Source organism: Canis lupus, chromosome 28 (assembly GCF_048164855.1).
Source record: "Canis lupus baileyi chromosome 28, mCanLup2.hap1, whole genome shotgun sequence".
Classification (NCBI taxonomy): Eukaryota; Metazoa; Chordata; class Mammalia; order Carnivora; family Canidae; genus Canis; species Canis lupus.
The window spans coordinates 22166074-22191889 of record NC_132865.1 but is presented as its reverse complement, the minus strand read 5'-3'; the positions used below and the strand labels follow the sequence as shown (position 1 = coordinate 22191889).

At 37.7% G+C, this 25816-nt stretch overlaps 1 protein-coding gene and 1 pseudogene across 18 annotated transcripts in view; one reads left to right on the top strand and one right to left on the bottom strand.

Moving 5' to 3' along the window:
* XKR9 (XK related 9) overlaps positions 1-25816 on the top strand; it is a 236409-nt gene that overhangs the window by 47562 nt on the left and 163031 nt on the right. For 10 of the 18 annotated variants that reach the window (XR_012020059.1, XR_012020057.1, XR_012020058.1 and 7 more), the window contains 2 exons: positions 8106-8149; positions 8341-8884. The exons of 3 other annotated variants lie outside the window; for them this stretch is intronic. Coding sequence is in view for 9 of the 15 variants with exons in the window: in XM_072804273.1 (XP_072660374.1) it covers positions 8613-8884 (272 nt within the window). In the remaining 6 variants the exon portion in view is untranslated. Of the gene's footprint in view, positions 1-8105; positions 8150-8340; positions 8885-9120; positions 9278-25816 lie in introns of those variants that run through there. 5 more of the 18 variants (XM_072804277.1, XM_072804276.1, XM_072804278.1 and 2 more) reach the window with 3 other exon arrangements.
* Positions 99-7474, bottom strand: LOC140620035 (mitochondrial import inner membrane translocase subunit TIM14 pseudogene; annotated as a pseudogene).

The window sequence follows — 25816 nt, the reverse complement described above, 5'->3', positions numbered from 1 at the left end:
TTTTTAGCTTTGAGATGTTTTATTATAAATAACTGGCACTCCTAAACATAAACTAATAAGAATGTAAAACTCATTGCACATTTACTTCATTTTTTAGTTCAACCTTGTAGTAAATCTTTAGCTTTGTTGATTTTAGCTGCAATGTAAGGAGATCCTCCCTTGTTTAGGAGCGTAATTTGTAGAAGAGTGGCTCTTATTTTTCCTTTATTGGCAGTAGAGCTTACACCTGCTATAATGGTGCCTCTTGTTTTGGCATTTTGGAATCAAACCCACCTCTCTGATAGCTGCCACTGAAGGCAGATTTTGGTAGACTTTGAAAGACTGCTTGAGGCTCAATATGCTTTATGGCTTGCAGAACATAACAGCCTGCAAATCCTGCAGCAGTAATGGTCAGCCCATTTGCTACCACTGTACTGCATATGACTCTGGCTTGGCTCCCCTGCCTCCACCAAGAGGTTTATCTCAGCTCAGAGACTGCAGCTGCCAATTCCATGCCTCTACCAGAAAGCACCATGGGCAGGTACAAAGGGTCCAAAAAGAGCACCCCAGGAAATACAGGAGCAGCTGCTAAGTCAGACAAATCTGTAGATTATATTTAGCCCACATTTATAAAATTGGGGTCATAATAGTAATACCTATTTCCTAAATTTGATGTAAGATCTAAATGGGGGTATTTTATGTATAAGATTTAGTTTAGGGGGGGAGGAGCAAGATGGCGGAAGAGTAGGGTCTCCAAATCACCTGTCGCCACCAAACTACCTAGAAAACCTTCAAATTATCCTGAAAATCTATGAATTCGGCCTGAGATTTAAAGAGAGACCAGCTGGAATGCTACAGTGAGAAGAATTCGCGCTTCTATCAAGGTAGGAAGACGGGGAAAAAGAAATAAAGGAACAAAGGCCTCCAAGGGGGAGGGGCCCCGCGAGGAGCCGGGCTGAGGCCGGGGCGAGTGTCCCCAGGACAGGAGAGCCCCGTCCCGGAGGAGCAGGAGCTGCACCGACCTTCCCGGGCGGAAAGGGGCTTGTGGGGAGTGGGAGCAGGAACCAGTAGGGCGAGGATGCCCTCCGGCTCCCTGGGACAGTAACAGCAACTGCGCGCCCAGGAGAGTGCGCCGAGCTCCCTAAGGGCTGCAGCGCGCACGGCGGGACCCGGCGGGACCGGGAGCAGCTCGGGGGGCTCGGGCGGCGGCTCCGCGGAGGGGGCCGCGCGGCCCCGGGAGCAGCTCGGAGGGGCTCGGGCAGAGGAAGAGGCTCCGTGCAGAGGGGGCTGCGCGGTTCCAGGAGCAGCTCGGAGGGGCTTGGGCGGCAGCTCCGCGGAGGGGGCTGCGCGGCCCGGGAGCGCGAATCCACCAGCGCAGGCCCCGGAGCACAGGGCGCCGGGACACAGCCCAGGATCCGGCCTCCCCCGGGACAGGCAGAGGCCGGGAGGGCCCAGGACAGCAAGGACGCTCCTGCCCCAGCTGAGCAGATCAGCGGCCCCGCCCCGGAGCCTCCAGGCCCTGCAGACGGAGAGCTCCGGAGTTCCTGCGGGGGCTGAATCCAGGTTTCCAGAGCTGCCCCGCCACTGGGGCTGTTCCTCCTGCGGCCTCACGGGGTAAACAACCCCCACTGAGCCCTGCACCAGGAGGGGGCACAGCAGCTCCCCCAACTGCTAACACCTGAAAATCAGCACAACAGGCCCCTCCCCCAGAACACCAGCTAGACGGACAACTTCCAGGAGAAGCCAAGGGACTTAAAGTACACAGAATCAGAAGATACTCCCCGGTGGTTCTTTTTTTGTTTGTTTGTTTTTGTTTTTGTTTTTGTTTTATTTTGCTTTTTGATTTGTATCCTTCCCCCACCCCCTTTTTTTCTCCTTTCTTTTTCTTTCTCTTTTTCTTCCCCTTTTTTTTTTTTCGTTTTTTTTTCTTTTTCTTCCCTTTTTTTTCTCTTTCTCTTTTCTTTCCTTCTTTCTCTCCTCTCTTTTTCTCTTTTTCCCAATACAACTTGCTTTTGGCCACTCTGCACTGAGCAAAATGACTAGAAGGAAAACCTCACCTCAAAAGAAAGAATCAGAAACAGTCCTCTCTCCCACAGAGTTACAAAATCTGGATTACAATTCAATGTCAGAAAGCCAATTCAGAAGCACTATTATACAGCTACTGGTGGCTCTAGAAAAAAGTATAAAGGACTCAAGAGACTTCATGACTGCAGAATTTAGAGCTAATCAGGCAGAAATTAAAAATCAATTGAATGAGATGCAATCCAAACTAGAAGTCCTAACGACGAGGGTTAACGAGGTGGAAGAACGAGTGAGTGACCTAGAAGACAAGTTGATAGCAAAGAGGGAAACTGAGGAAAAAAGAGACAAACAATTAAAAGACCATGAAGATAGATTAAGGGAAATAAACGACAGCCTGAGAAAGAAAAACCTACGTTTAATTGGGGTTCCCGAGGGCGCCGAAAGGGACAGAGGGCCAGAATATGTATTTGAACAAATTCTAGCTGAAAACTTTCCTAATCTGGGAAGGGAAACAGGCATTCAGATCCAGGAAATAGAGAGATCCCCCCCTAAAATCAATAAAAACCGTTCAACACCTCGACATTTAATTGTGAAGCTTGCAAATTCCAAAGATAAAGAGAAGATCCTTAAAGCAGCAAGAGACAAGAAATCCCTGACTTTTATGGGGAGGAGTATTAGGGTAACAGCAGACCTCTCCACAGAGACCTGGCAGGCCAGAAAGGGCTGGCAGGATATATTCAGGGTCCTAAATGAGAAGAACATGCAACCAAGAATACTTTATCCAGCAAGGCTCTCATCCAAAATGGAAGGAGAGATAAAGAGCTTCCAAGACAGGCAGCAACTAAAAGAATATGTGACCTCCAAACCAGCTCTGCAAGAAATTTTAAGGGGGACTCTTAAAATTCCCCTTTAAGAAGAAGTTCAGTGGAACAGTCCACAAATACAAAGACTGAATAGATATCATGATGACACTAAACTCATATCTCTCAATAGTAACTCTGAATGTGAACGGGCTTAATGACCCCATCAAAAGGCGCAGGGTTTCAGACTGGATAAAAAAGCAGGACCCATCTATTTGCTGTCTACAAGAGACTCATTTTAGACAGAAGGACACCTACAGCCTGAAAATAAAAGGTTGGAGAACCATTTACCATTCGAATGGTCCTCAAAAGAAAGCAGGGGTAGCCATCCTTATATCAGATAAACTAAAATTTACCCCAAAGACTGTAGTGAGAGATGAAGAGGGACACTATATCATACTTAAAGGATCTATTCAACAAGAGGACTTAACAATCCTCAATATATATGCTCCGAATGTGGGAGCTGCCAAATATATAAATCAATTATTAACCAAAGTGAAGAAATACTTAGATAATAATACACTTATACTTGGTGACTTCAATCTAGCTCTTTCTATACTCGATAGGTCTTCTAAGCAAAACATCTCCAAAGAAACGAAAGCTTTAAATGATACACTGGACCAGATGGATTTCACAGATATCTACAGAACTTTACATCCAAATTCAACTGAATACACATTCTTCTCAAGCGCACATGGAACTTTCTCCAGAATAGACCACATATTGGGTCACAAATCGGGTCTGAACCGATACCAAAAGATTGGGATTGTCCCCTGCATATTCTCGGACCATAATGCCTTGAAATTAGAACTAAATCACAACAAGAAGTTTGGAAGGACCTCAAACACATGGAGGTTAAGGACCATCCTGCTAAAAGATAAAAGGGTCAACCAAGAAATTAAGGAAGAATTAAAAAGATTCATGGAAACTAATGAGAATGAAGATACAACCGTTCAAAATCTTTGGGATGCAGCAAAAGCAGTCCTAAGGGGGAAATACATCGCAATACAAGCATCCATTCAAAAACTGGAAAGAACTCAAATACAAAAGCTAACCTTACACATAAAGGAGCTAGAGAAAAAACAGCAAATAGATCCTACACCCAAGAGAAGGGAGTTAATAAAGATTCGAGCAGAACTCAACGAAATCGAGACCAGAAGAACTGTGGAACAGATCAACAGAACCAGGAGTTGGTTCTTTGAAAGAATTAACAAGATAGATAAACCATTAGCCAGCCTTATTAAAAAGAAGAGAGAGAAGACTCAAATTAATAAAATCATGAATGAGAAAGGAGAGATCACTACCAACACCAAGGAAATACAAACGATTTTAAAAACATATTATGAACAGCTATACGCCAATAAATTAGGCAATCTAGAAGAAATGGACGCATTCCTGGAAAGCCACAAACTACCAAAACTGGAACAGGAAGAAATAGAAAACCTGAACAGGCCAATAACCAGGGAGGAAATTGAAGCAGTCATCAAAAACCTCCCAAGACACAAGAGTCCAGGGCCAGATGGCTTCCCAGGAGAATTTTATCAAACGTTTAAAGAAGAAATCATACCTATTCTCCTAAAGCTGTTTGGAAAGATAGAAAGAGATGGAGTACTTCCAAATTCGTTCTATGAAGCCAGCATCACCTTAATTCCAAAGCCAGACAAAGACCCCGCCAAAAAGGAGAATTACAGACCAATATCCCTGATGAACATGGATGCAAAAATTCTCAACAAGATACTGGCCAATAGGATCCAACAGTACATTAAGAAAATTATTCACCATGACCAAGTAGGATTTATCCCTGGGACACAAGGCTGGTTCAACACCCGTAAAACAATCAATGTGATTCATCATATCAGCAAGAGAAAAACCAAGAACCATATGATCCTCTCATTAGATGCAGAGAAAGCATTTGACAAAATACAGCATCCATTCCTGATCAAAACTCTTCAGAGTGTAGGGATAGAGGGAACATTCCTCGACATCTTAAAAGCCATCTATGAAAAGCCCACAGCAAATATCATTCTCAATGGGGAAGCACTGGGAGCCTTTCCCCTAAGATCAGGAACAAGACAGGGATGTCCACTCTCACCACTGCTATTCAACATAGTACTGGAAGTCCTAGCCTCAGCAATCAGACAACAAAAAGACATTAAAGGCATTCAAATTGGCAAAGAAGAAGTCAAACTCTCCCTCTTCGCCGATGACATGATACTCTACATAGAAAACCCAAAAGTCTCCACCCCAAGATTGCTAGAACTCATACAGCAATTCGGTAGCGTGGCAGGATACAAAATCAATGCCCAGAAGTCAGTGGCATTTCTATACACTAACAATGAGACTGAAGAAAGAGAAATTAAGGAGTCAATCCCATTTACAATTGCACCCAAAAGCATAAGATACCTAGGAATAAACCTCACCAAAGATGTAAAGGATCTATACCCTCAAAACTATAGAACACTTCTGAAAGAAATTGAGGAAGACACAAAGAGATGGAAAAATATTCCATGCTCATGGATTGGCAGAATTAATATTGTGAAAATGTCAATGTTACCCAGGGCAATATACACGTTTAATGCAATCCCTATCAAAATACCATGGACTTTCTTCAGAGAGTTAGAACAAATTATTTTAAGATTTGTGTGGAATCAGAAAAGACCCCGAATAGCCAGGGGAATTTTAAAAAAGAAAACCATATCTGGGGGCATCACAATGCCAGATTTCAGGTTGTATTACAAAGCTGTGGTCATCAAGACAGTGTGGTACTGGCACAAAAACAGACACATAGATCAGTGGAACAGAATAGAGAATCCAGAAGTGGACCCTGAACTTTATGGGCAACTAATATTCGATAAAGGAGGAAAGACTATCCATTGGAAGAAAGACAGTCTCTTCAATAAATGGTGCTGGGAAAATTGGACATCCACATGCAGAAGAATGACACTAGACCACTCTCTTTCACCATACACAAAGATAAACTCAAAATGGATGAAAGATCTAAATGTGAGACAAGATTCCATCAAAATCCTAGAGAAGAACACAGGCAACACCCTTTTTGAACTCGGCCATAGTAACTTCTTGCAAGATACATCCACGAAGGCAAAAGAAACAAAAGCAAAAATGAACTATTGGGACTTCATCAAGATAAGAAGCTTTTGCACAGCAAAGGATACAGTCAACAAAACTCAAAGACAACCTACAGAATGGGAGAAGATATTTGCAAATGACATATCAGATAAAGGGCTAGTTTCCAAGATCTATAAAGAACTTATTAAACTCAACACCAAAGAAACAAACAATCCAATCATGAAATGGGCAAAAGACATGAACAGAAATCTCACAGAGGAAGACATAGACATGGCCAACATGCATATGAGAAAATGCTCTGCATCACTTGCCATCAGGGAAATACAAATCAAAACCACAATGAGATACCACCTCACTCCAGTGAGAATGGGGAAAATTAACAAGGCAGGAAACAACAAATGTTGGAGAGGATGTGGAGAAAAGGGAACCCTCTTACACTGTTGGTGGGAATGTGAACTGGTGCAGCCACTCTGGAAAACTGTGTGGAGGTTCCTCAAACAGTTAAAAATATACCTGCCCTACGACCCAGCAATTGCACTGTTGGGGATTTACCCCAAAGATACAAATGCAATGAAACGCCGGGACACCTGCACCCCGATGTTTCTAGCAGCAATGGCCACGATAGCCAAACTGTGGAAGGAGCCTCGGTGTCCAACGAAAGATGAATGGATAAAGAAGATGTGGTTTATGTATACAATGGAATATTACTCAGCTATTAGAAATGACAAATACCCACCATTTGCTTCAACGTGGATGGAACTGGAGGGTATTATGCTGAGTGAAGTAAGTCAGTCGGAGAAGGACAAACATTATATGTTCTCATTCATTTGGGGAATATAAATAATAGTGAAAGGGAAAAGAAGGGAAGGGGGAAGAAATGTGTGGGAAATATCAGAAAGGGAGACAGAACGTAAAGACTGCTAACTCTGGGAAACGAACTAGGGGTGGTAGAAGGGGAGGAGGGCGGGGGGTGGGAGTGAATGGGTGACGGGCACTGGGGGTTATTCTGTATGTTAGTAAATTGAACACCAATAAAAAAAAAAAAAAAAAAAGTGAAACAAGGAGCCTTCAGAATAACCGAGTTTATGGTAGTTGGCTGGAATAGAGTTTGAAAAAATAAATATCGCCTTCTTCCTTAAAAAAAAAAAAAAAAAAAAAAGATTTAGTTTAATGCTTGGCACATAGTGTTAGGTAAATATTAACATTTTGTCCAGTCATTGAAATTCTTTAAAAGTAGCATTATTGTTTTTATTTTAAGAGGTTATATAACTCATATATGGGTACATGTTATTTTGTAAAAAATTCAACAATATAAAAGAATAATTAACTAAAGTATTGAAGTTGCATTTGCTTTCTATTCCTAATTTCTTTCTCTCTTTCCGTATATAATTGAAAACCCATAAATGCTATATTTACCCTTTGGCACTTGGTTTTTTCACTTGGAGATCTTCTGAAATCAATTTATACAAAGCTGCTTCATTCTTCATTCTTTTTTGTGTGGTGTATTCCTTTCTATAGTGTACCATGATTTATTGAACTAGGTCTCATTTGTCATTTAGGTAGTTTTCAACTTTTTACTGTTATAAAGGTTTTTCAAAGAGTATGTAGCTTATTTTCCTAAGCTCAATTCTTAGATGAGGACTCAAAACTGTATTAAGTTAATTACAGGGACGTCTGGGTGGCTCAGCAGTTGAGCGTCTGCCTTTGGCTCAGGGCATGATCCTGGGGCCCCGGGATCGGGTCCTGCATCGGGCTCCCTGCATGGAACCTGTTATGTCTCTGCTTCTCTCTCTCTGTCTCTTATGAATGAATAAATAAATGAAATCTTTAAAAAAAAAGTTAATTACAGAGAACACGCTGATGGTTAGGAGAGGGAGGTGGGTGGGTGGAAATAGGTAAAGGGGATTAAAGAGTGCACTAGTGATGAGTATTGGCTGTTTATGGGAGTGTTGAATCACTATATTGTACACTGGAAACTAATATTACACTGTATATTACCTAGCTGGAATTAAGATTAAAAAACTATATTAAGAATTTTCATAGGTATTATACCTTTGTTAAATATTTTTTGGTAGTTTTGTAATATTTTGTGAATCTACTATTATTTACCAATTCCTTATGTTGACACAGATTGTTTCTACCTTTTTGCCACTACAGATGGACCTGTGATAAATATCTTAGTAGATTATGGTTTTTAAAAGGTAAGTGCATCTCAAAGGAAGTTTTCAACTAATAAGTATGTTTCTGAGGCTTTACTTTCCCAAAGCTATTATAAAAACTATATTTAGTGGTATTATTTTTAGAAAAAGTATAAGTTTGATAAAGTCATGGCCTATGGTTTTTAATATTATACTCAAGATTTTTAGAATCTCATATATATGTTTCATTTTAGGTGTTGTCATCTGCAGTAAAGATCATTGAAAAACAGAAGATTGAATAAAGCTTGTAAGATTGGACCTGGATAGGAGATTTAGAACAGAAAATTAAAATCAGTCACTTTGGTTTTAGTGTTCCAATTTCATAATATTTATTCTTTCTTCTGAGTAAATTTAGGGAGTAGAAATTAAAATTCAGTGCAATACTACGGATGCACTAATACTCTTTTTCTTTGTTTTTTTTGTATGAGAGAAGAAAGTAGATAACCAAGAGCTATAGTGATTCATAATGAAATATACTAAACTGACTTTTATGTTGTCAGTTCTTGGCATTGTAATCTATATAACTGATTTAATTGTGGACATCTGGGTATCTGTGAGGTTTTTCTATGAAGGACAAAATGTTTTTGGTATTTTAACAGTAAGCTTTATGCTTTTTGGAACACTTGTGGTGCAGTGTTTTAGTTATTCTTGGTTCAAGGCTGATTTAAAGAAAGCAGGCCAAGAAAGTCAGTGTTGTTTTCTTCTACTTCATTGCTTGCAAGGAGGAGTTTTTACAAGGTAAGCACATACTTTTGATCATTAACACTATTTTTCTTTTATCCGAACAGAAAGTACCTTTCTGTGTTTGTGAGGGAAAATGTACAAAGTTCCCCTCTTTGCATGTAGCACAAAGGTTACTTGCTCCTCACTATCAGTGTTTATATGAGTCATTGCTGTACTGTTAGAATTTTCCAGGTTCTTTTTTTTTTTTTAAGATTTTATTTATTTATTCATGAGAGAACACAGAGAGAGAGAGAGAGAGAGAGAGAGAGAGAGAGGCAGAGACACAGGCAGAGGGAGAAGCAGGCTCCACGCAGGGAGCCCGACGCGGGACTCGACCCCGGGACCCCAGGATCACGCCCTGGGCTGAAGGAGGCGCTAAACCATTGAGCCACAGGGGCTGCCCTCCAGGTTCATTGATAGAATGTTTTAATTTACCTTGGGGCATCTGGGTGACTCAGTTAGTTAAGCATCCAACTCTTGATTTCAGCTTAGGTCATGATCTCGGGGTTGTGGGATCAAGTCCTGCATAGTGCTTGGGCTCAGTGTGGAGTCTCCTGGCCTCCCCCACATCCTTGTATGTGTGTGTGTATGTAAATATGTATGTATATATATATGTAACATATACATAACACACATATTATATATATGTGTGTGTGTGTATATATATATATATAAATAAATAAAAACACATCTTTATCCATTCATCTGTTGATAGACTCTGAGCTCTTTCCATAGTTTGGCTACTGTGGACATTGCTGCTATGAACATTGGGGTGCAGGTGCCCCTTCCAATTAAGTTGTTTTTCTGATATGTACTCACTTTTAATGGGGGAGAAACGATTCTTTTCTGTTTTACGAATCCTTTATCTTTTATATTCCAAGCCTGATTATGTAAATATAGTTTATCACTTGCAACTCTGGTAGAGCACTTAATTTTTTGTTACTTAAACCACTGATTAAACGAAATGAAATCTTTACTGTGATAATGCAGTAGCCATGTGGTTAATTAGGTACAGAATCATGCAAAACTAAACCTTAGGAATCATCTTGTTCAAAACTTTATTTTATAGTTAAAGAAGCTAGGAATCTAAATAGGTCCTGAGAAATTCTATGATTTTCCGTGTGTCTAATTTCATTTGACCTTTTCATTATTCTTAAGGCATTTAGTTCTGTTTAAAGCAATATATATATCATAGGTAAAGAGAAAAATAAATATATATATTATAGGTAAAGAGAAAAATAAAGACGAATATTAAGTGGATAGTATATTGTTTTGTTACAGCTAGATTTTGAATTTGGGCTATTTTAACCACCATTTTCTTGAGAGATATTTTGGTGGCTATAGAATTCTGATGAGTAGTTATTTTGTCTCTGTATATTATATTCTCTTGGTTTCCAGTATTGCTCTTTAGAAATTAGATATCAGTCTTACTGCTGTTCTTTTAAAAGTATTTTATCTTTTTTTTCCCCCACTCTGGCTGCTTTTATGATTTTTCTCTTTTGAGTCTCTAAAGTTTATAATATATCTAGGTGTAGATTTGTTTTTCTTGCTTGGGATTTGCTGGTCTTCTTAATTCTGTGGATTATTATCTTCCATCAGTTCTGCACAGTTCTGAGCCCTTATCTTTTCTAATGTTTACTACATTTTCTTCTGTGACTCTAAGCAAACAATGTTAGATTTCATGCTGTCTTTTTTTTTTTTAATTATTTATTTGACAGAGCGCACAAGCAGGGGGAGTGTGGCAGGCAGAGGGAGAGGAAGAAGCAGGCTCCCTGCTGAGCAGGAAGCCTAATGTGGGGCTCCATCCCAGGACCTGGGATCCTGACCTGAGCCAAAGGCAGACACTTAACTGACTGAGCCACCCAGGTGCCCCAGATCTCACACTATCTGACATACATGTAGATGTTTTGAATGTTTATTCTTTGACTCTCTGTGGTACATTCTGTGAAAGTTTTACATAACTCTCTTTTAAAAAAAATTTTACTAATACTTTCTTTCACTCTGGTCAAAATGTATTACATTCAACCATTGAATTTTATTTTATTTTTAAATTTTTATTTTACCTTGTTTTTTTAAATTTAAATTCAAGTTAGTTAACATGTAGTGTAGTATTGGGTTCAGGAGTAGAATTTAGTGATTCATCACTTACATATAACACCTAGTGCTCACAAAAAATGTCCTCCTAATACTCATCAGCCATTTAACTCATTCCCTCACCCACCTTCCCTCCAGCAACCCTCAGTTTGTTCTCTATAGTTAAGGGTTACTTATGGTTTGCCTCCTTCTCTCTTTTTATCTTATTTTTCCTTTCTTTCCCCCTATTCATCTGTTTGGTTTCTTAAATTTTATATATGAGTGAAATCATATGGTACTTATCTTTCTCTGATTTATTTTGCTTAGCATGATACATTCTAGTTCCATCATGTTACTGCAAATGGCAAAATTTCATTCTTTTTGATGGCTGAGTAATATTCCATTGTATGTATATGTATATATAGGCACTATATCCCGTTTATCCATTCATCAGTCAATGGACATTTGGGCTCTTTCCATATTTTGGCTATTGTTGATAGTGCTGCTATAAACATTGTGGTGCATGTATCCCTTTGAATCAGCATTTTTGTGTCCTTTGGATAAATACCCAGTAGTGCAATTGCTGGGTTGTAGGGTAGTTCTATTTTTAGCTTTTTGAGGAACCTCTATACTATTTTCCAGAGTCGCTGCACCAGTTTGCATTGCTATCAGCAGTGAAAAGATTCTCTTTCTCCTCATCTTTGCCAACATCTCTTGCTTCCTGAGTTGTTCATTTTAGCCATTTTGACCTGTGTGAGGTGGTATCTCATTATGGTTTTGATTTGTATTTCCCTAATGATAAGTGATGTTAAACATTTTTTCTTTCATGTGTCTATTAGCCATTTGCATGTCTTCTTTGGAGAAATGTTTGTTCATGTCTTCTGCCCATTTCTTAACTGGATTATTATTTTTTTTTGGATGTTGATTTTGATGAATTCTTCATAGATTCTAGATATTGGCCTTTTAAAAAAATTATTTATTTATTCATGACACACACACACACACACACACAGAGACACAGGCAGAGGGAGAAGCAGGCTTCATGCAGGGAGACTGACGTGGGACTCGATTCTGGGTCTCCAGGATCAGGCCCTGGGCTGAAGGCGGCGCTAAACCGCTGAGCCACCTGGGCTGCCCTAGATATTGGCCTTTTATCAGATATATCATTTGCAAATCTCTTCTCTTACTTTATTGGTTGCCTTTTAGTTTTGTCGATTGTTTCCTCCACCGTGCAGAAGCTTTTTATCTTGATGAGGTCTCAGTAGTTCATTTTTGCTTTAGTTTCCCTTGGCTCCAGAGATGCGTCTAGTAAAAAGTTGCTGAAGTCAAGATCAAAGAGGTTTCTGCCTGTTTTTTCCTCATGGATTTTGATGGTTTCCTGTCTTCGATTTGGTCTTTCATCCATTTTGAATTTATTTTTGTGTATGGTATAAGAAAGTGGTCCAGTTTCATTCTTCTACATGTAACTGTCCAGTTTTCCCAACACTATTTGTTGAAGAGTCTGTCTTTTTTCTATTGGACATTCTTTCTTGCTTTGTTGAAGATTAGTTGGCCATATAGTTGTGGGTCCACTTCTGGGTTCTTTATTCTGTTCCATTGATCCATGTGTCTGTTTGTATGTCAGTAGCATACTGTCTTGATGATTACAACTTTGTAATACAGCTGGATGTCTGGGATTGTGATGGTTCCCACTTTTCTTTTTCAATGTTACTTTAGCTATTTGGGGTCTTTTGTGGTTCCATACAAATTTTAGGATTCTTAGTTCTGATTCTGTGAAAAATGCTGGTGTTATTTTGATTAGTATTGCATTGAATATGTAGATTGCTTTTGGTAGTATAGACATTTTAACAATATTTTTTCTTTCAGTCCATGAACATAGAATGTTTTTCCATTTCTTTTTGTCACCTTCAATTTCTTTCATAAGTATTCTATAGTTTTCAGTGTATAGATCTTTTACTACTTTGGTTAGGTTTATTCTTGGGTGTCTTATGGTTTTTGTAAATTGATCAATTCTTTGATTTCTCTTTTTACTGCTTCATTACTGGTGTTAATAGAAATGCAACAGACTTCTTTGCATCGGTTTTATATCCTGCAACTTTGCTGAATTCTTCTATCCGTTCTAGCAACTTTTTGGTGGAGTCTTTTGGGTTTTCTACATAGAGTATCATGTCATCTGTAAAGAGTGAAAGTTTTACTTCTTGCTGACTTGAGTGCCTTTTATTTCTTTTTACTGTCTGGTGACTGAGGCTAGGACTTCTAGTACAATGTTGAACAACAAGTGGTGAGATTGGACATCCCTGTCATGTTCCTGACCTTAGGGGAAAAGCTCTGTTTTTCCCCATTGAGGATGATACTAGGTGTGGGTCTTTCATATATGGCTTTTATGCTATTGAGGTATATTTCTTCTATCCCTACTTTCTTGAGGGTTTTTTTTTTTTTTTTTTTTGAGAAAGGATGCTGTATTTTGTCAGATGTTTTTTCTGCATCTATTGAGAGAGGGGTCATATGGTTCTTACCCTTTCTTTTATCAATGTGGTGTGTCACATTGATTTGTGAATTTTGAACTACCCTTGCAGCCCAGGAATAAATCCCCCTTAATTGTGGTGAAAATCCTTTTAATGTAGTGTTGGATTCAATTAGCTGTATCTTGTTGAGAATTTTTGAATCCATGTTCATCAGGGATATTGGCCCGTAATTCTCCTTTTTAGTGGGGTCTTTGGTCTTGGAATCAAAGTAATGCTGGCCTCAGAGAATGAGTTTGGAAGTTTTCCTTCCATTTCTATCTTTTGGGACAGTTTGAGAAGAATAGGTATTAATTTTTCTTTATATGTTTGGTAGAATTCCCCTGGGAAGTCTCATCCAGCCCTAGACTCTTGTTTGTTGGAAGATTTTGATTTCTTTACTGGTTATGGGTCTGTTTAAATTTTCTATTTCTTCCTGTTTTAGTTTTGGTAGTTTATATGTTTCTAGGAATTTATCCATTTTTCCAGATTGCCCAATTTGTTGGCATATAATTTCTCATAAAATTCTCTTATAATTGTATTTCTGTGGTGTTAGTTGTGATCTCTCCTCTTTCATTTGTAATTTTATTTATTTTGTTACTTTATCTTTTATTTTGATAAGTCTGGCTAGGCATTTATCAATTTTGTTAATTCTTTCAAAGAATCAGCTCCTAGTTTCACTGATCTGTTCTACTTTTTTTTCAAAACCTGGGATTGTGTACCTCCAGCTTTGTTCTTTCTTAAGGTTGCTTTGGCTCTTCAAAATTTCATATAAATTTTAGGATTATTTATGTGGATATTTTGATAGGACTTGCATTGAATCTTTAGATTGCTTGGGTAATATGGACATTTTAAGAGTATTTGTTTTTCCAGTCCACAAGCATGGACTGTCTTTCCATTTAGTTGTGCTTTATTCAGTGTCTTACAGTTTATAGAGTACAGGTTAGATTCACCTCCTTGGCTAAATTTATTCCTAGGTATTTTATTCTTTTTGATACAATTATAAATGGGATTGTTTTTTAATACTCTTTTGGCTAGTGTGTAGAAATGCAACACATTTCTGTATGTTGGTTTCGTATCTTGCAACTTTATTGCAAGATACAATTGAATTCATTAGTGTTGGTTCTAACAGTTTTTTGGTGGTCTTTAGGGTTTTTATATACAGCATCATGTCATCTGCAAATAGTTACAGTTTTACTTTTTTCTTACCAATCTAGGTGCTCTTTATTTCTTGTCTGATTTCTGTGGCTAGGACTTCTAATAATTTATTGGATAAAAGTGATGAGAGTGGACATCTTGTATTCTTGATTTTAGAGGAAAAGCTCTCAGTTTTCACCATTGAATACGATGTTAGCTTTGGGTTTGTTACATTTATTTTTCATTATGTTTAGATATGTTCCCTCTATGCCCTATTTGTTAGAGTTTTTATCATGAATGGATGTTGTACTTTGTCAAATGCTTTTTCTGCATCTTTTGAGATGATCATGATTTTTATTCTTCATTTGTACTTGTTTTTTTATTGATCTTTTATCCTATGACTTTGATAGGCTTGCTTAATTCTAGTAGCTTTTTTGTAGAAATGTGCTAGTTCCAGTAGCTTTTTTTGTAAACTCCTTAGGATTTTTTTTTTTTTTTACATAGATAAGCATGTCATTTGGAAAGAAAAACCATACTGTTTTGATTGCTATAGTTTTATAATACTTCTTGAAGTCATATATGCTTTCTCCCCCTTTTAGGTAGACTTTATTTTTTAGAGCAGTTTTAGGTTCACAGAAAAATTGAGCAGAAAGTATAGTTCTCATATATCCCTAACTGTTCCCTCACCACAACAGCTTTCTATACTAGCAACATTTTTCACTGGAATGGTAGATTTGTTAAAATTGATGAACTTATATCGACACATTATTATCACCCAAAGTACATAGTTTACATCAGAGTTTATTCTTGGGGTTGTATGTTTTGGGGGTTTTGACAAATGTGTAATGACATATATCTGCTGTATAGTATCATATGTAATAGTTTCACTGTCCTAAAAATCTGGGCTTTTTCTATTTCCCTACTGCCTCCCTAACCCTTGGCAACTATTGATCTTTTTACTGTCTCTGCATTCTTGTCTTTCCCAAAACATTTTACAGTTAGAATCAGAATATTGTAGCTTTTTCATATTGGCTTCTCTCAGTAATAAGCCTTTACATTCTTCTGTGTCTTTTCATGGGATGATAGTTCATTTCTTTTAGCACTAAATGATATTCCTTTGTGTGGATGTATCACAAGTTATTTATCCATTCACAACCTACTGAAAGATACCTTGTTTCCAAGGTTTGTAATTTTGGATAAAGTCACTGTGAATACCCATGTATAGGTTTTATGTGGACATAAGTCTTCACTAATTTGATAAATACCAAGGAGCATGATTGCTGGATCATGTCAGAGTGTGTTTAATTTGACAAGAAAATGCCCAACTGTCTCCCAAAGTGGCATATCATTTTATACTCCCACCAGCAGTGATTGAAAGTTCCTATTGCTCCACATCCTTGTCAGCATTTGATGTTAGTATTCTGGATTTTGATCACTTGTACAGGTGTGTAGTGGTATCTCATTTTAATTTACATTTCCCTAATGACATATAATGTAGAACATCTTTTTATATGCTTGCTTGCTATCTATATATTCTGTGTTCTCTAACCCTCTTTCTCCTACCCACTCTTAAGCAGTCTTGTTTGAGGTTTATCAATTTCTTGTGTCTTTTCAAAGAACCAAATTCTGTGTTTGTTAATTTTTTTCAATTCCTTGTCCTTTATTTTTTCATTGAATTTGCTTTTATCTTTATAATTTTCTTCTTTCTGTATACTTAGGGCTTTAGTTTTCTTTTTTTAGTTCATTTCTGTGGAAACCTGTATTATTACTATTCATCCTTCATTTTCTAATAAAAGCATTTAATCTATAAAAATTTTCCAAACTCTTGAATTAGCTATATTCCAGACATTTTGGTATGTTGTGTTTTTATTATTAATCATTTCAAAAATTTTTTCTTTTCTTTTGTTTTTGTTTTTTGCTTTGCTTTCCTTGTGATTTAATTCTATAACTAAATATTAGGCTGTATTTAAAAAATTTTTCAGGTATTCAGGTCTTTTGTAGATTTTTTTTAAATTTAATTTTTAAAAAGATCTTACTTATTCATTCCTTAGAGGCACAGAGAGAGACAGACAGACAGACAGACAGACATAGGCAGAGGGAGAAGCGGGGAGCCAGATGTGGGACTTGATCCCAGGATTCCAGGATCACATGCTGAGCCGAAGGCAGACGCTTAACTGCTGAGCCACCCAGGCGTCCCATTTTGTAGATATTTTAATATTGATTTCTAATTAATTCTTTTATGATCAGTTAATGTACTTTTAACATTTCAGTCTTTTGTAATATATTTTGGTTTGTTTTATTGTCCAGCATATGCTCCATTTTTATAATTTTATGTGTAATTGAAATATATGTGCTTTGTGGTTGTTGGTTATAGTATTCTATAAATGAAATTTAGTAAACAGGGATCCCTGGGTGGCGCAGCGGTTTGGCACCTGCCTTTGGCCCAGGTCGCGATCCTGGAGACCCGGGATCGAATCCCACGTCGGGCTTCCGGTGCATGGAGCCTGCTTCTCCCTCTGCCTGTGTCTCTGCCTCTCTCTCTCTCTGTGACTATCACAAATAAGTAAAAATTAAAAAAAAATTTAGTAAACATAATTGATAGTGTCATATAGAGATTCTACATTCTTACTAATTTTTTGCTTGGAACAACTGGGTAGCAATTCAGGGGGGGAAAATGCCAATGTAAATTTTAATTGGACCTTCATATGGAAGTCAGGCTTATTAGCCCATACTCTGGCGTGGCACATAATCTTGAAAAGGGTTTAGCCTATTCTGTGATGGTGAAATCTTTAGAAGTAGCTTGATAGAGGGCAGCCCGGGTGGCTCAGCGGTTTAGTGCTGCCTTCAGCCCAGGGTGTGATCCTGGAGAACCGAGATCGAGTCCCATGTTAGGCTCCCTGCATGGAGCCTGCTTCTCCCTCTACCTGTGTCTCTGCCACCCCCCTTCTCTGTGTGCCTCTCATGAATAAATAAATAAAGTCTTAAAAAAAAAAGTAGCATGATAGAAACAGAGTTGGGTATTGAGAAAACTTAAAAATGTTGTGGTTTATGTCTTTAGCCTTCCAGTCTTTAATGTGACAAAATATGTGTTCTAATTCCCCCTAGACAGAATATCTGAAAGGATAAATTGGAAGAGTTTTGTTTCCAGAGTAGCCCTACCCATCCCCTCTAAATCCAAACTACAATGATGAAAGAATTTTTTGTCTATATGCCATATAAAGACCACAGATTGTAGAAATGCACCAGAATAGAAGTAATGTTGTAAAACAATGTATGATAGAAGTGATATTGTAAAACAATATGTAATACCAAGTGGGCAGCCCCAGTGGCGCAGCGGTTTAGCGCTGCCTGCAGCCCAGGGTGTGATCCTGGAGACCCTGGATCGAGTCCCCTGTCAGGCTCTCTGTATGATGCCTGCTTCTCCCTCTGCCTGTGTCTCTGCCTCTCTCTCTCTCTCTCTGTCTCTATGAGTAAATAAATAAAAATCTTAAAAAAATATGTAATACCAAGTATATACAACATAAGAACAATAAAGTTTTGATTAACTTTAGAGTTGGGGATAATTTAAGATTGCATGTTATGGATTATACTTCTAGGTAAGATATTAAACATCAGGATAAATTCCAATTGAATCAAATATTTAATGTAAAAAAAAGCAAAAAGAAAAAGTACTATAAGAAAACATGAGAGGATTCCTTTATAACCTTGGAATCAGGAAAGACTTTCCAACCATAATTCAAAACCCACAAACTATAAAAATTATAGGTTTGTCAATAAATACATGTATAAAAATGCATGTCAGTAAACAAAAGCAGAAATTCCCCAAGTAAAAACAAAAGCAAAGCAATATTAACGGAAAAACATTTGCAACTTATAACAGACAAAGGGCTAGTCTTCTAATTTTTTTTTTATTTTTACAGATTTTATTTATTCATGAGAGGCACAGAGAGAGAGGCAGAGACACAGGCAGAGGGAAAGGCAGGCTCCCTCCGGGGAGCCTGATGTGGTACTCGATTCCAGGACCCCGGGATCACGACCTGAGCCAGAGGCAGATGCTCAACCACTGAGCCACCCAGGCATCCCTATAGTCTTCTAATATTTAAAGAGCCTCTGAAGTCAACAGTAAAAGAAACATGTATTAGAAATAGAATAAAAAATGGGAATTTTCAATAGAAAAATGGGAAAAGAGTAAGATAGTGCATAAAAATTGAAATGCACGTGGCTCAAATTGTGTGAAAGAAGGTAAACCTTCATAATTTTAGAAAATGCTGATTAAAAATTCATTGATATGTTGTCATTTATCAGATTGGCAAAAATCCAAGTGATAATATACGCTCTGGGAAGGCATGGGAAATCAGCTACTCTCATACTTTGTTGATGGGAATATGGATTGGTACAATCTCTATGGAGTGCAGTTTGATTATATTTCAAATGCATATACCTTCAGGCCAGAGGTTCCTCTTTGGGAATTTACCACACTTGCATACATGTAAAATGACATATGCATACAATTTTTCAGTCATAGTATTTTTTTGTAAAAGTGAAAAAATGGAAACTATTTATTTATTTAAAGAATAGGGGAATTTTTAAAAAAGATTTTATTTATTTATTCCTGAGAGACACACAGAGAGAGAGAGGCAGAGACACAGGCAGAGGGAGAAGCAGGCTCCATGCAGGGAACCTGATATGGGACTCGATCCCGGGACTCCAGGCAGGCACTAAACTGCTGAGCCACCCAGAGATCCCAATGGAAACAGTTTAAATGTCTGCTGGTAGAGTTTAGGGTATATCTAAGGCAATGGTCTACTGCATAGCTATTATAAGGAATTTTAAATACTTTATGTACTGAAATAGATCTCCAAGATGTATCTTCTTTTCTGTCCAAGTTTTTATTTAAATTTCAGCCAGTTAACATACAGTATAATATTAGTTTCAGGTGTAGAATTTAGTGATTCATCACTCACATACAACTCCTGGTGCTCATCACCAATGCTTTCCTTAATACTCATCACTAGTTTAACCCATCTTTCTTGCCCACCTCCCTTCAGTAACCATCAGTTTGTTCTCTATACTTAAGAATCTAATATGGGGTGCTTGGGTGGCTTAGTTGGTTAAGTGGCTGCCTTCAGCTCAGGTCATGATCTCAGGGTCCTGGGACCATGTGCCCCATGTCAGGCTCCCTGCAGGGAGTCTGTTTCTCTGTCTTTCCTCTTGCTTGTTCTCTCTCTGTCTCAAATAAAAAAAATCTTAAAAAAGTCTACTTCTTAGTTTGCTTTTTTCCCCCCTCCCTATGTTCATGTGTTTTATTTATTAAATTCCACATATGAGTGAAATCATATGGTATTCGTCTTCCTCTGACTTACTTCATTTAGCATAATACTCTCTAGCTCTATCCATGTTGTTGCAAATGGCAAGATTTCATTCTTATGACTGAGTAATGTTCATATATATGAGTTTTCGTATATATTATATAGTAATACATACATACATATATATATATATCCACAGACACCACATCTTCTTTATCCGTTCATCAGTTGATGGACGTTTGGGTTCTTTTCATAATTTGGCTATTGTCGATAATGCTGATATAAACAGGGTGCATGTGTCCCTTCGAATCAGTATTTTTATAACCTTTGGGTAAATACTTAGTAGTGGAATTGCTGGGTTGTAGGGTAGTTCCATTTTTAGCTTTTTGGGGAACTTCCATACTGTTTTCCAGAGTGGCTGCACCTGTTTGCATTCCCACCAACAGCGTAAGAGGGTTTCCCTTTCTCCAAATCCTCACCAACACCTGATTCCTGTCATATTAATTTTAGCCATTCTGACTGGAGTGAGGTGATATCTTATGGTAGCTTTGATTTCCCTGATTTTAAGGGATATAGAGCATCTTTCATGTGTCTCTTAGGCATCTGGATGTCGTCTTTGTGAAAATGTCTATTCATGTCTTCTGCCCATTTTTTAACTGGATTATTTGTTTTTGGGGTGTTGAGTTTGATAAGTTCTTTATATATTTTTGGTACTAACCCTTTATTGGATATGTTATTTGCAAATATCTTCTCCCATTTCATAGGCTACCTTTTTGTTTTGTTTCCTTCATTGTGCAGAAGCTTTTTGTTTTTTTTTGTTTTTTTGAATCTTTTTGTTTTGATTTGCTAGTAGTTTGTTTTTGTTTCCCTTGCCTCTGGAGACCTATCCAGTAGTTTGTTTTTGTTTCCCTTGCCTCTGGAGACCTATCTAGAAAGAAGTTGCTTTGGCTGATGTCAAAGAGTTTACTGCCTGTGTTTTCCTCTAGAAATTTGTTGGATTCCTGTCTCATGTTTATGTCTTTAATCCATTTAAAATTTATTTTTGCATATGGTGTGAGAAAGTTTGTTCTTTTGCATGTTGCTGTTCAGTTTTCTCCACATCATTTGTTGAGGAGACTAAGATGTATTTTTAAGTGAAAAGAAAGGTGCAGACATCAGGTATGATATACTACAATCTGTGTAAAAGAAGGTGGTGAGGGATCCCTGGGTGGCGCAGCAGTTTAGCGCCTGCCTTTGGCCCGGGGCGCGATCCTGGAGACCCGGGATCGAATCCCACGTCGGGCTCCCAGTGCCTGGAGCCTGCTTCTCCCTCTGCCTGTGTCTGCCTCTCTCTCTCTCTGTGTGTGACTATCATAAATAAATAAAAATTAAAAAAAAAAAGAAGGTGGTGAAAGGCTTATATACTTGCATTTGCTTGCGTATGCACAAGCCCTAGAAGGATATACATGAAACTAGTAACAGTGAATTCCTGTCATAGAGGAGGGTGAAAACTGGGGATTTGGGTCGTAGGAGTGGGATGAAGTTTTTTCAGTAAAGAACTTTTTGATTTTTGTGTTATGTGAATATTTTGTCTGTTCAAATAATTAAAAGGAAAAAGGAAAAATTGAATTAGGATGGCTATTAGTGAAAAATGCTAGCTATGGCAGCCCGGGTAGCTCAGTGGTTTAGCGCCACCTTCAGTCCAGGGCGTGATCCTGGAGACCCGGGATTGAGTACCACATCGGGCTCCCTGCAAGGAGCCTGCTTCTCCCTCTTCCTGTGTCTCTGCCTTCCTCTCTCTCTCTGTCTCTATGAATAAATAAATAAAATAAAAAATGCTAGCTAGATAAACAGAGATGCTTCCTTCTTTTTGTCTTTCTTTATTTTGTATTTTAGTGTAGGAAGTGTCAGAATACTGAAATAGCAAGAAATAAGCAAAACTTAAGACAGTAAAAATGGGCCAAATTATCTTAGGGATTGTGCAAAACCAAGAAAAACTTGAGATATACTAAATTATGGATTCATTTCCCTATAGGATAGCTAAATTGAGTTTGTATTGGTAGATGAAAGACAAGTAGTATCAACATGAATTATTTATTAGATATAAGTGCCTGTTGTTACTAAGTATGCTGTTACTGCTCAGAGGTCTGTAGAGAAGAACATTTCATTTTCCAGAATATAAATTAGATGACACTTTTGCATTTCCATTTTATGTATGGCTTGTGATAAAACCTTTTTTTTTTTTGCCAAAGGAGACTTTCCTTTTGATGGATATATGAAAGACATTTGAATTATTTAAAATATGGATGTTATTTTTCCTCCTTTTAAATACATTGTAAAAAATGTTCAAATTATATAGAACAGTAAAATGGGAGGTGAGTCTCCTCCAACTGATCCCTACTTCCTTCTTCTTAGAGTTTCTTAAATGGGCATTAAACAGTTGAACCCTTTTTCTTATTTATTTTCTATCTGAAACTCTTTAGAGAGAGGTCCTTTAGTAATGTTCAAATTTCCTAGGTTGCAATATTTATGAAACTTTAGGGTCTGGACCTTTTATTGCAAACTCTAAGTATTTGGGGGATTTTCCTAGATATCTTATTGTTGGTGATCTCTCATTTAATTTTGTTTTGGTCAGGGAACATACTTTGTATGATTACAGCCTTCTTAAATCTATTGAGGTTGTTCTAAGGTGCAGCATATAGTCTTAACTTGGTGAACATGCCATGTGCATTGGTAAAAGAATTTATAATTTGCCATTGTTGAATGGAGTGCTCTATACCTGTAAATTAGGACAAATAAGTTGATAATGTTATTAAAATTTTCTATATCCTTACTGATATGTATATATTTTTTGGCCACCTTTTTCTTTCAATTACTGAGAGACGAGTGTTAAAATCCTCAACTAAGTTTATGGATTTGCCTTTTTTCTTTTATTTTTTGACAGTTTTTGCTTTAGGTATCTTAAAGCTTCATTATTAGGTACATAGAGATATTTTCATAAAGAATTGATTCTTATCATCATGATATGACCCTTCTTTTTTGTGTTTCTGTATGTGTGTGTGTTTAAAGATTTTATTTATTTATTCATGAGAGACACAGAGAGAGAGAGGCAGAGACATAGGCAGAGAGAGAAGCAGGCTCCATGCAGGGAGCCCAATGTGGGACTCGATCCCGGAACTGCAGGATCATGCCCTGGGATCACGCCGCGTCTGTTTTAGGCAGACGCTAAACCTCTGAGCCATCCAGGGATCCCGATATGACCCTTCTTATCTCTTATCTTATCAAAAACAGTTTAAAGAGAGTCTCTTGCAAATCACCAAAGGTGAATCTTGATTTTTTAAAAACAGTTTGACAGTATCATTCAGTTGAAGTGTTTAATAATCTATTTACATTTTGTATGACTACTGATAGAGTTGTATTCTGGTTTTTGTTGTTTCTGATGAGAAGTCAGTTAACATTCTTAATTGTTTCCCAGGATGGAATGTATCCTTTTTCTCTGTTTTGGAGATTTTCTTTTTATTCTTGATTTTCAGCAATTTGAGTATGATGGGCCTATGTATGGTTTTGTTTTTGTTTTACTTTTTGGGTTCTTCGAACGTCTTGTATCTGTATGTTGTTTTTGATCAAATTTAGAAATATTTTTTGCTGGTATTTTGTCAAGTAAGTTTTTTTTCTGCCCCATCATCTCTCTCTTTTTCTTTTGGGACCTGTGTATACCTGTGTGATCGAGATTCTGTTAAATTTTCTCCCAATTTTTTCATTCTGTGCTTTAGTTTGCTGATTTCAACATCTTAGTTATCTAAGATGTCCTCTATCCATCTGTGGGTATGTTTCTATTAAATGATATTCTCTGTTAACTATTTTCCTCTGTATAAGTCACATTTCCCTGTTTATTTGCATGTCAAATTATTTTTTATTGTGTAGTGGACATTGTGATTGACACTTTGTAGAGACTGGTTTCTTACATCTTCCACTATTACAGGAGAAAGCAGATATTACATTATTGACAGATTACCTTGTTGTGTCACAGAGGCTTGGTTTAGGTTTTGTTAGGGAAGGTGTATTTTGATTTTGTCCTTAGTTCAAGGAAAAATCTCTTAGACCTGAAATACGGTCTTTACTTCTAAAGAGTAAAAAAAAACAACAAACGAACAAACTCCAAAACTTTTGGGGTTTCGGTGGAATGCTTGAAGTATCTACCAAGCCCCTCTAACTTGTCAAAGTCTAGACTCCTACTTGTGTTAGCTGCTGAAATCTTTGCTCAGGTTCTTTTTGGCCATTTTTCCTCAGTTCCTTAGAGTCTCATCCCACCCAGACTTAGTAGAGTCAACCATGGATCTGAGGAGAGTATATGTAGATTTTGGGGTTCTTTGTGGCTTCTTTTCTGGGATTCTTTCCCCTTAATTTCTGACTGTTCTGGCAGATTCAAACTCAGTCCTTTGATTCTTTGGGCTAGTAATATTTTGATTTTCTGCTTGAGCTGTATCTGTTTTGTGACCTTTGGGCTATGGAATGTCTTCAAGAGGAAAAGCCAGATAAATGTGTATCTCATACAGTATGATGCCCTTTCTTCCAGGAAATGGAAATTGAATGCCCTTTTGTTTCTTCCTACTTTTGGTTTCTCTTCTGTGTTTTGCTTTCTTTTATATTTTGTCTAGAATTTTTCACTGTTATCAGTAGGAGGATTAGCCTGATATAAAGTAATCCACCAATAGTGGAAGCTGGTGCCTTTTTATCTCAAATAAAAGAATATTTTGTGACAAAATATGACAAAAAAGTTCCCTTCCCCCCCTTCGCTTCTTCATCATTTGTCCCATAAAACTGAAACAATATCTTACTGACTAAAAAAATTGTACTCATACTCCCCTTTTCAATGAAATCATCCTTAGATAAGCATGACTTTGTGTAGATTTTCCATTAATTGCTACAGAATTGGGAAAATTGCTCCACAGAAGTCACTGGAAATGTTAATGTGCATGTCTATAAACAGCTCGGTTTTATTTATTTATTTATTAAGATTTTATTTATTTATTCATGAGAGAGACACACACACAGAAGCAGAGATAGAGGGAGAAGCAGGCTCCATGGAGGGAGCCTGATGCGGGACTTGATTCTGGGTCTCCAGGATCATGCCCTGGGCCAAAGGCAGGTGCTAAACTGCTGAGCCACCCAGGGATCCCCAGCAGCTCTTTTTTTGTTGTTGTTCTTGTTTAACAGTCACATTAATTAACGTGCCAGGTGCCGGTCTAAGCATATTTTTTTTTTAAAGATTTTAAAAATTTATTCATAGAGACAGAGAGAGAGATTGAGACAGAGAGAGAGAGAGAGAGAGAGAGAGGGGCAGAGACACAGGCAGAAGGAGAAGCAGACTCCATGCAGGGAGCCTGACGTGGGACTCGATCCCGGGTCTCCAGGATCATGCCCTGGACTGAAGGCGGCACTAAACCGCTGAGCCACCTGGGCTGCCCTAAGCATTTTACATGTATTAACTTTTTAATCCTCACCACAATTCAGTGAGGTTGGTATGATGAATGCTTCCATTTTTCAGATGGGGAAACTCAGGAACAGAGATGATTAACTGAGGAAGTGAATGGAGCTGGGCTTTGAACTCAGGCATTCTGGCTTTATTAGAATCTATACTCTTAGTCACTGTGCTTTCCTACCTCTCCCACTCTATCCTGTGGGTATGCACCTGTTAATGTTTGTGAAAATTTCAAGTTTTTCAATCCTATTCAATAGGATAGGATCTATCCTATCGATTTATAATCTACTTTAAGAACAGGAACCACATCTGTTACATAATAGTATTATATAAAATATGTATGGGAACTTCCTGTTTTGCCAAATAGAAAAGACTGAAACACAACTTTCCTTGTAAATCTCACCTATAAATCCTAGGAGTGATAATTATTTTTTTCTTCTGTACTTTTACAACACAGTAATTACAC